The 11,453-nt window shown below is 36.7% G+C and overlaps 1 protein-coding gene across 4 annotated transcripts in view; it reads left to right on the plus strand.

Annotated features, from left to right (window-relative positions):
* Nucleotides 1–10,541, plus strand: part of SPATA7 (spermatogenesis associated 7) — a 32,512-nt gene extending 21,971 nt beyond the window's left edge. For 3 of the 4 annotated variants that reach the window (XM_014845857.3, XM_070514166.1, XM_070514165.1), the window contains 6 exons: nucleotides 867–1,345; nucleotides 2,745–2,796; nucleotides 4,466–4,587; nucleotides 6,495–6,572; nucleotides 9,315–9,372; nucleotides 9,817–10,540. In XM_014845857.3, the coding sequence (XP_014701343.3) occupies nucleotides 867–1,345; nucleotides 2,745–2,796; nucleotides 4,466–4,587; nucleotides 6,495–6,572; nucleotides 9,315–9,372; nucleotides 9,817–10,395 (1,368 nt within the window). In that variant the 3' untranslated portion in view covers nucleotides 10,396–10,540. Of the gene's footprint in view, nucleotides 1–866; nucleotides 1,346–2,744; nucleotides 2,797–4,465; nucleotides 4,588–6,494; nucleotides 6,573–9,314; nucleotides 9,373–9,816 lie in introns of all 4 variants that reach the window. The other variant, XM_014845858.3, reaches the window with a different exon arrangement.
* Nucleotides 10,542–11,453: the final 912 nt, after the last annotated feature.

Consider the following 11,453-nt stretch of genomic DNA (forward strand, 5'->3'; position numbering starts at 1 on the left):
TTTTCTCCTCATGAGCTTGTAGGGCAGATATAAGTGCCGAAATCCTAGCCATTTTCATCTCATCTTCTGTACTTTCCGTTAACTTCCCCTCTACCTAAAAGTGCCTCAGTTTCGTAAAGGATACACAGGTGTCCAGAAAGTATAGGCAAGGCTTCTTGGGCATCTAATCTGTAAGAGAATGAAGCATTATCTCTGGTTTTAGACTTTATGGATGCCTTGTAGAAATAGCTCTTCCAAAGTTAAACCAAAAAGAAATGGAGCAGTTTTGACAAAATGCCTTCCCTTTCAAAGCTTTCTCCATTCATGAGGAGAAGTTGAGAAACATAGGAAATTTTTATGGAATAAGTATTTCTTAATTATATTTAAAATATCAGTTATTTAAATCGGGGCTCCATACATTGTGAGAAGTTCCTTTTCCTTTCTTCAAAGCCTTGAAGTCACAGAGGAGCTGGTGGCACTGAAGTCTGACATAATGACAAGACGGGAAAGGGAGGATGCTGCCACCAGCAGTGCTTGAGAAGGCGTTTGGTGCTCACGATTGGTTTGGAAACTTTCAAATAAAACTGAGATCTACCAGTAGATCTCAAAACACTAGTTCAAGACACCAAATATAAATACATGTTATTAATCATTTTTTAATTTCAGAAAGGAAAATGATTGCTATTACTTAAATTTAGAATTATATTTTTGTATATTAATAATTCAAAAACTTGAGTAGAACTTTATACACAGTGCTAACATGTTAGGAACATTGAAGTTAATTTCGTAGACCCCTGAGGCAGCCATTTTTTACTGTATAATCTGGAGATCCCCAATTACATGAATTTGTAAATGTAACTGATGACTATCAAACCAAATGTTCTTAGCCTTCAGGGGAACCACATGATGAGGATGGTGTGTTACTCAAAGAAGTGAATGGATTTCCGTCCTTTACAAGGTCACGAGTAACTTCTTCAGAGAGACTACACCTAAGTGCACCTAAATCCAGTAAAGTGCTCACAAACAGTCCTGAGAAGAACTCCAGTTCCTCCCAGTCCAGCATGGATTACACCACCTCTGGGCCCAGGAAACCATGCTCCGGAACCGTGTATGGCAGAAGGCCCAGGAGCACAGTCCCAAATTCCTACCGGTTTGAGCTAGTTATTTCAAAAGCACCTAGTGGGGACCTTTTGGATAAACATTCTGAACTCTTTTCTAACAGACATTTGCCATTCACTCCACGCACTTTAAAAACAGAAGCGAAATCTTTCCTGTCACAGTATCGATATTACACACCAGCCAAAAGAAAAAAGGATTTAACAGATCAACGGATACAAGCTGAAACCCAGGCTGGATTAATAAGCAGGTATGGCACCTTAACAGCCAATAGTAAATTCTTCAGGATGTTGTAGAAATTAAATAATATTCTTTATTTTATATCATTTACCTTATGTGCCAGACTTAAGGTCTGGTAGTGCCCTTTTGGTTAGAATGAGATTAATGTGACTTTTCATTTTGCATGTATCACTAGAACCCTCAGTGTAATGGTTGAAAAAATAGCTATTAAGCTTGTCAAGCTGCGTATAAACATGAAATGTTGCTTACCTTGATTTATTGTTTCAAACATGGTACTAGAATTTGTGTAGGTTTCTAAATATTATACTCAGAGAATCTTTAAAATATGTCATCAAACAGCATTTGTGTAAATGTGTCTATTGATTCACGTTAAAAATGGCAAAACGGGGGCCAGCCCCATGGCTGAGTGGTTAAGTTCGTGCTCCACGTCAGCGGCCCGGGGTTTGTTGGATCCGATCCCACCGCTCATCAGGCCATGCTGAGGCCTAGAAGGCCCTACAGCTAGGACACAGGACTGTGTACTGGGGCTTTGGTGGGAGGAGGAGGGAAAGAGGGAGATCAACAGCAGATGATAGCTCGAGACCAGTCTTCCTCACAAAAAACCCGAAAAATGCTGCTTAGAAAAGTAAAAGGCAAAACAATGGGTTATAGAGGGGGAAAAAACTGTTTATCTAACTACCCCTGTGCTGCGTTCCCTGCAAATATTTGACCCCAGTCTTGTATAGCAATAGCTCCCCAGGAATAATTTAGACAGTTGAGATAATTTCTGGAAATTAAGTATAATTTGCCTCAGTAATGTTTTCATGTATAATGGTGCCTAACCCATAATGAATATTCAGTAAAAGTTTGCCAAATGGTTGAAGAAACAAACAAATCTTGTAAAAGTATTGTGTTAGCTGGTTTGTGATTGTTTTTCCTAGTGTTATATAAGCAAATATTTATCTGGTACTAGGTTTTAGTTATTTTAGAAAGTAAAAAACATTTTCAGACTAGTATTGTTTTCTCTGGGTATAGAGAACAGGTACAGTAACATCAGATGAGTCTGTGTACATTTAATCAGAGAATTCAGGACTGAATCTATGCTAGAACTTGTCAAGTGAGAGAGAAATGAAACAGGTCTACCATACGCTTTTCTGATTATATTTATGATAGCTTTTGAAGATAGTAATTTCCATTTCCCTAGTCCCATTCTGTCCAGCTGAAATCTAGCTGCTATTCAAAAAAAGGGAAAAGAAGAATATAATTCAAACCATATTTATTTCCTGATTATCTAATTAGAAATTATGCATTTAATAAGAATAGGTCAGTTTCATCTCTTATGTTTTTTATTTTTTCCTAGACAATAGATCTCAGTATCATAGTATTTATATTTCGAAGGCTTAACAATCATTTCTTTTAAAATATTACAGCTTTAAACCTGATTTTGAGACAGTCGAGACTAAGAACTTCGAAGATTCAGAGGTAATGAAAATGAGATCTCTTTGTGTTCCACATTGGAATTACAGCTGCTTTACCTTCATAGAATATGTATAGCTGTTTGGACTGTGAAGAATAACCTCTTGGTGACACTTCTTGCATATGATTGATATAGCCAGTATACAGAAGGTCTCCCTGTATACAAGTGGTTGTAGCTCTCTGTGAATGGCCGGAAGGATCCTGACCAATCTGGGAGATCATTTGTTTTTAGCATCTTTTCTGGATGGTAGGTGGGCTGGCTGGATAGATGGGTAGATGAATAAAATACCTTAAATGTTGCTTTCCAAGAAGACTTGGATCACTAAATGAGCCAGAAAAGTTGTTTTAGTGTTTATGCGTGTATGTTTTTTAACGAATTGCCACTGCTTACATTATTTGAAATTATATATTTTATTAGAATAGATGGGTATCATTCTCATGTTTGCTTTTACTTTTTTCTAGACCATAAAGCTCTTTTTCACAGTGTTTATATTTTGAATGCTTAGCAATCTTTCTTTTGAAATATTACAGCTTTAAGTCTGATTTTGAGATTAACTGATTATTTTTATTTTAGGGGTATTAATGATACTCTTGTGTTGTAATTTAAATTTATTGTTTATATAAAGCTTTATCTATTAAAATATCAAACACAGATTCAGGGATAGAAGAATAAAATCTAATCCACACTCAACTTCCCTCTTCCCTTCTGAAAATGGGTAGAGGAATGTAGGTTTCTGTCTCTGCCATTAATAACTGTTTGACATAAGGCCCTGCCACTTAAGCGCCCAAGGACAAATCGCTTATCCTCTGAGAGCTGAATTTCCACATCTAGAAAACCTGTACTTAATGTGCAGGATTATTGGAAGGAATAAATGATGTAGTTAAAGTGCCTAGCCTGACAAGGCCTCAATAAGTGATGGCTACAGCCAGCTTCAGATTTAAGAAGAGAGTTAGCTCTGTAGATAACTAGATAAACTAAAGCAGAGTAAGTCCACTTTTATGGCATTGTGTTCCAAATGTTTATCCATAACCCTGTAAGAAAGTAGTCTGTCCCATGTTCCACCATCAGCACCGCCAGCCGTCTACTTGAGGAAGCTAATAGGGGCCTTATATGAGCAGACCCACATTTTAACAGCACTTTATATAAATGAGCATTGTGCAGATTAACTCTAATAATACAAGTAAATGCCTGGTACATTATGTGGCCCATAGTAACGATTCTGTGCCATTGTTTTTGTCACTATTGTTCATACTGCCAGAGCTGCCACTGCTTCTACATGTTTGTTATGTTGGCATTTGAAACAGATGGTCGGTTTGAGTTTCTGAATAATAGGATATTTTTTCTTAAATTTACTTAAAACTTGCAAATTTGCTTCATTTTCTCTTATATATTTATTGGTGGTGTTTCTTAATGTCATTTAAAATATCCCTCATTAAAATATAAGAAATCAGAAGTTGTTTTATCTTACTTTAAGTAAATTTAAGAAAAAGGTCCTGATTGGATGGATAAATGTATTCTAAGACATTCCTTGTCCTAAGACTGTAAGTCACTTTTTACAGAGATATCACTGAATATCTCTTACCTTGACTTTTTTTTGAATTTGCTGTTTTGTTTTATTTCTGCTCTCATAGTGTATTTTTGAAGCAAAATAAAAACTTACTTTCCTCATTGCAGCTCCAGGCATCTAGTTGTATGACAGTTGGTACCCAAGGAAAAATAAGCCCTTTACCTGTAGAAGTGCCTGGCTTCCCGTGGGACAAGGTTAAAGATGGTGCTCTTCAGTGTTCTTCCTCAAGGTAAACAGCTCACAGGAGAAATCACGTCAGCTGTCTTTATCTAACTGCTTTCCCAAATAGAAGACACACAGTATTTGCAACATAAGTACTATTTAATTCCATGTGCTCTCTTCTATTTTCGTGTTCTACAATTCAGTGGCAGTATTAGTTTTCCTAAGGAAATTTTACAAAGTGAGTATTCTGTCAAAGTTTAAATGAATTCATTTTGCTAATTCATGAATGAAGGAAAAAGAGACACTGGCTTATATTATTTGCCGTCAGCATTCGTATGAAAAAAGGATTTTCCCCAAGACAAATCCTCTAGCAGTGATGCTAACCAGTTTACCTGGCACAGATAGTACTGAAGAACCTGAGTCTTGGAGGGTTCATCCTTTGTGATTTTAAATAGTCACCATATGCGAATACTTTAACTATCCATGCCGTGCAGAGGCGCTGTTTTTAAAAACTACTCGTTGTGTTTAGTAATTATGGAATACTGCACCTAAATAAAAATAATAGGTTAGCAGTTACATAGAACCTAAAAAATGCCTTGGATGGTTTCAGCTGTCAAGTGCATTTCCAGTGTCAGAGATTGGATCTGAGATGAAGGAGGTGGGAGAAAAACGGGACCAGAGATTTAAAAGAGGGCAGGATGAGGCGGCACATCGTGGACCAGAGGGCAGGCACCCGCGCTCCCTCAGGGCCCTGCGCCTCCCTCAGGCCTTTCCCAGGGAGCTCTCACCTGGCAAGGCTGCATGGTTCATTGCGAACGTCTCGGTCTTGAAATTCATGATGCTTCAGTACTCGTGACTTAAGATTTATAAGCCAGCTACAACCAATACACAGAATGACCTAAAGAAAGAAATATTATCTTTTCTAGTAGTTTCTATCTAAAAGAAGTAAAGTAAAATATTATAATTGAATATACCTGAATAAAAAGCTGGGAATCAACTAACGACATAACTGAATCCTGACACAATTTATCATAATGACCAGCTTAAAAATTTTTTCCATAGGGAAATATATGTTTCCAGGTTATATTGAGATGTTAACCTTAGTCAAATTGGTAGGTTATACCAGGTAAGTGCCATAGTACAGTTTTAAAAAGGATTGTGAATTTATAATTAGAAGATTAGTTAAAAAATCTATCTTTGCTACTTAACTAACACATGACCTTGGCAATGTGCTTATTAGCCTTTCTTCCCCTTGGGGAACTCATTGCTAAGTGGGAAAAACCATAGCTACCCAGTCCACCTGACAGGCTTGTTCTGAAGATTAGATTAGGTCGTGGTGGGAAAGTGCTTTAGAAGTTCTGAAGCATATTATTTCTAATATATAGGATTATTGAACACTTACTATATGCCAACCATTGTTTGTTCAAATATTTTAGTTTTCTCTTTCCAGGGCAGGATGTCAGTATTCCCTGCAGCCTCCCTTTGGGAGAAAAATCCGCTCTAAGATCTTTTTGGCCTCTTCATTTTGCTTAGTGGAAATAAAGAATTAAGAAGTGCCATGCAGAGGGGCTCAGACCTTTGCTGCTGGACGTGGTCAGGAGCCAAAGGACACTTAAAATGCTCCTGGGGAACACGTGCCCCCAGTGGATCACATTTGGCTGCCCTCTTGCCCTTGGTTGCTCTCTGTTTTTTGTTTTGTTTAATTCCTGCTTATTTTTTACTGCTGGATGAATGTTGCAGACATCTGTGAAATTTTACTCTATTTGGGAATATTTTCTCATTGTAATATTTATCCTTGCATAATTTGAGGAGGTAGACAATATGTTTGTTTTATAATTTCCCCTTAATAATGCGAGATAGAAGTACATTTGTAATAGTGGAGATAGATATTTCTAAGTAGGCACTTCTGTTTCCTATAGTTTTCAGACTAAGCAAGCAATAATTTTTATGCTCTATATTACTTTGCCTTCACAGTGAAGAAGAACTATTGTATCTGAGTTTCATTGAAGATATAACAGATGAAATTTTGAAACTTGGTTTATTTTCAAACAGGTTAGATATTTTAAATTGTATATGGTGGTTGAACAGTACATTAAATACTCTTAATTTGGTCTTATTTTTTAAAGGTATTTCCACATATTAGGAAATGAAAAATTATATTGCTTTCTTGGGGGACCATATGCTTATAGTTGATAGCAAATTGTAAAGAATGTTTAATTCATAATTTAAAGCAAGTTCACAGTTTGGGGGAGTTTTTAGAAAAGAACACAGATTTTATTCATTTAAATCTTTTTATATCTGTTAAATATAGACACAGCTTGGTGGTTGCCAGAGGTGGGGTGGGGGGGTGAAATGGGTGAAGGGAATCAACTTCTAGTTGTAAAATATACAAGTCATGGGGATGTAATGTACAGCATGGTGACTGTAGTTAATAATAGTGTAGTGTGTATTTGAAAGTTGCTGAGAGAGTAGATCTTAAGAGTTCTCATCACACGCAAAAGAAATTCTGTAACCATGTATGGTGACACAGGTTAACTAGATTTGTGGTGGTGATTATTTCACAATATGTACAAATATCTAATCATTATGTAGTACACCTGAGACTAATATAATGTATGTTAGTTATACCTCAATTAAAAAAAGCAAAAAAGCCTATCACAAAAAAAAGGAAAAAGAAATAAATGGTATCCATATTTGAAAAAAAGAAGTAAGACTGTCTTTATTCACACATAACACTATCAATCCACATAAAAATCCCATGAAGTCTACAAAAAACAATTGAGAAGACTATTAGTTATAAGACTAGTAAATTTTTGCTTATTTTCAAAGATCCATCATCTCATTTTACTCTTTCGAATTGTCATGAGAATCAGAAGCAAGCATTTTTTGTTACATTATATTCCAAAATGTTACATTTTGTTACATTCTAGTACACACTGTTACTAGTAAAGTGAAGATAAATTAAAAGCTAGGTTTGCATATTGTAAGTGAAATGGAAAGTTTGCACAACCAGATAAGGTATTTCATATCTTACAGAAACTGTGGGGTCCTGAATCAAGTTGAACATTTGTCTAAAATTCGTTAAGCACTAAGCTCCACTTTGTTACGTATCATAGGCCCCCATCATGTGCACTACTCGCTTTCCCTGTCATCATAATGTCAAGTGCAGACATTTCTAATGAGTGATTTCTATTCCTATGTGAAGCTTTTTCTTTTTAATTAAAGCAGTTTCTTTATTGGTACAAAAAGATATACCAGAAAGACCCTAAGTTTTTTCACAGTAATTCTATTTACCTCTTTCATTTTAAAAAGGTGGTTTAAAATGTTTGCATAATGGTGTAGAGTTTCAGACTTGCAAGATGAACACGTTGCCTTGCTGTGTTTCACAACAGTGTGAATATACTTAACACTGCTGACCTGCACTTAAAAATGGTTAAGATGGTAAATTGTATGTTTTTTAACACAACAAAAGTATTGATTCCAACTGTAATAAAAAAATATAGCAAAGATTAAAAGCAAAAAAAGAACAAAAAAGTTTGCATAAAACGTGTATTTATGCTAAAAAACTTAAATTTTTCTCTTAGATTGTAAGGCTGTTTGTTGCAGCATTTTTTACAATAGCAGCAAAAAATGGAACCGGCCTCCATGGTGAATAGCAAAGGTTTGGTTGAATAGATTGTAGAATATTTCCAAAAGTCCGTTCTGTTCGGAGATTTACACTAATGCTGTAGGAGTGAATTTATTGCATCAGAAAGATGTTCAAAATATATAATTGGTAAGAAAAAACAAAACGGGGACCCAAAGAGTATGTATTGTTTAATCCTAGTTTTGGTAAAGAAGTATTTATGCATAGAAAAATGGCTAGGAGTGAAATAGTCCAAAACATCAACCCTAGTTGTAAAATGTAGAACATGGATTTCTTGGGCTTTTTAAAAATTGCCAAATAATTCAGAACTACTAAATCCAAAGTTGGCTTATAACTTCATTAATAATAACAAATGGTAACAAATGAGTTGTTTTTCAAGAAACTTACTGATATGTGCATGTGATGGCGAGACGAGCATGGTGTCGTTGAGAGAATAAATTCTCCGGAGCAAGATACATCTAGGTTAAATTTTCTTAATCGCTTGTGACCTTAGGGAGGGAAATCACCATTCTAGAGACATTGCTTTTTCATCTTTAGACTGTTTTTGAAAATACTTTTCTCTCCCATTATTGGTCATGATTAGAGGTATAATGATTATTATGTATCTGTCACAAATGTCTAGCACTTAGAGGTGCTTAATAAGTGATAACGTTTAGGTTATGTGGATTTACCATCAGTGGAATTTTTTCAAGTATAATTTGGGAAGCGTTGTAAAATAACTCTTTATCAGAGCATTTTCTTCAAGGTTAGGATTTTGGGGGTGGTGTGTATGTGAAATAGAAGAGGGAGAGGTTTTGGTGTTTGTGTGTGTGTGTGTGAGAAAAGAAAGAGAAAGCTTTTTGGGATGTGTGGGGGCGATTTCTGGACCTCATTTAGAATATTTTATTCACAGAAATGTAAGTAGCATGCAATCTTCCGGAAACATTGGCATCCCTTATATGACTTAAACGAGCACATAGTAGAAGCCATACTAGCTTCATCAATGGAGAACTTAACAAACAGGGAAGGATTAGTGTTTAGCTTTGGAGAGAAAAGAGTAATCTGAAAAATATTTTCCAACCTTAAGTAGTTTAGTTATTGCATGGTTGTTTTATGTTTTGTTGATTTTCTGATTTTGAGACATTAATATTTTTGTTTATCGTTCGTAGGTTTTTAGAACGACTGTTTGAGCGACATATAAAACAAAATAAACATCATTTGGAGGAGGTTTGTCTTTCTTTAGAACTTCATTAGAAAATTCTAATATAGAATTTTTTTTAAGATTTTATTTTTCCTTTTTCTCCCCAAATCCCCCCGGTACATAGCTGTGTATTTTTAGTTGTGGGTCCTTCTAGTTGTGGCATGTGGGATGCCACCTCAGCATGGTTTGATGAGCGGTGCCATGTCCACGCCCAGGATCCGAACCGGTGAAACCCTGGGCCGCCAAAGCAGAGCACGCAAACTTAACCACTCAGCCACGGGGCTGGCCCCTGGAAAGAATTTTGAAGTTTTTCCATACCCTCAAAGAATGCATTAAAAGCAAACACCTTTTTCCTTGCACTTTTGGGGGGGTGGAGCAGAGTGTGGAAGGAGAAGTATTAATGCTGCTGATTCAAAAGTAATACAATTGGACTAGCTTAATTAATGTAATTATTCTTGTCTTTTTCGTAGGAAAAAATGCGCCACCTGCTGCGTGTCCTGAAGGTGGATTTAGGCTGCACATCCAAGGAAAACTCAGTAAAGCTAGACGATGTTAATACGTTGAATTTACTTGATTTTGAAAAGGCTAAGAATTCAGAACAAAATGAATATAAAAATGAGCAAGATACAATAATTCAACAGGAACGCCAAGAATACCAAAAGGCCTTGGATATGTTATTGTCTGCACCGAAGGATGAGAACGAGATACTGTCTTCACCTGGTGAATTTTTCCTACCCGTCTATAAATCAAAGTATTCAGAAGGGGTTATAATTCGACAGGTGAATGATGAAACACATGTTGGACCTTCAATTTGGGATGAAAAAAATCCAAGTATTTCAAGCAGCTTCACAGACCAAGAAACCTCTGTGAATGTCATTGAAGTTGATAATGACACTGAAAAGGCTTCAGCTGAGTTATGTCTTCTCAGCACAGCACTCTCCCAGCCTCTTCACTTCCGCGGTGTCAAAGGTGACAATAATCACGACGTGGAAGAACCAACTCTTAAAATCATGGAAATGAGCATTGGGGACTGCCCTTTGGATGTTTGATCTTCATTAATAAAGATCCCAAATGGTCACTAACTCAATAATCCTTTTCCTGTTTTTCCTTTTATGTATTAAGATTTCTGTATTCATTTTCTATGCTGTATAATAAATTACCATAAAATTCGCTCTAAACAACACACATGTATAATTTATCCCATAGTTTCTGTGCATCGAGAGTCTAAGCACAGCTTGTTGAGTTCTCTGCTCCGCTCTCACAAGGCTACAATCCAGGTATCGGTCAGAGCTTTGGTCTCATCTGGAGGCTTAACTGGGGAGAGAATCTGCTTCCAAACTCTTTTCAGGTTGTTGGCAGAATTCCTTGCCTTGGAGCTGTAGATCTGAGGGCTTCAGTTTCTTGCTGGCCATTGGCCATACGCTGCCCTCAGCTCCCAGAGGCTGCCCGCCATTCCCTGTCACTTGGCCCTTTGCTAGCAAGATGGAGTCATATAACAACAGTCACAGGAATGACTTTCCATCACCTTCGTCATATTCTTTGGTTAGAAGCAAGTCACAGGTTCTGCCCACAGTTAAGGGATAGAGACATTATACGGGGGTGTGAATGCCAGAAGGTGAGAATCATTGGGGTCACCTTAGGCTGTTGGCTAACAATTTCCGAAGTTGATTTTCAGGCAAATGTATTTTACCCAGACGTAAGTGGTTTTTGTAGCCACTGGGGAATGGTTTATGATCTGGTGTGGATCTTGAAACATTAAGCGTTCTCTACCGTATCTTTAATTTCTTTTTCCTTACTTTCCGGCAATATCTAAAGCCTCAAGGCCTTTCTAGATATCAGTGAGCTAGGGCAGTCTGTCAGCCATCTGAAAAATTGTCCTTTCTCGTGAGGGAAAGTATTCTGTTGACCCAGTCTAACACTCTCCCCTCACCCTTGAATTCATGAACTGGAGCCTTACTAGTTAGATATGCCTCAGAAGACTCATCTCCACTTAGGTCTTTTCAACCACTTACAGTAATGTAATTGAATATTTGAGTGCCTGTTATTTACAAAGTGTCATGCGTAGGCACTGTGGAGAATAAAAAAATGAAACAGAATAATGATCACC

This window comes from Equus asinus, chromosome 7 (assembly GCF_041296235.1).
Source record: "Equus asinus isolate D_3611 breed Donkey chromosome 7, EquAss-T2T_v2, whole genome shotgun sequence".
NCBI classification, from domain to species: Eukaryota; Metazoa; Chordata; class Mammalia; order Perissodactyla; family Equidae; genus Equus; species Equus asinus.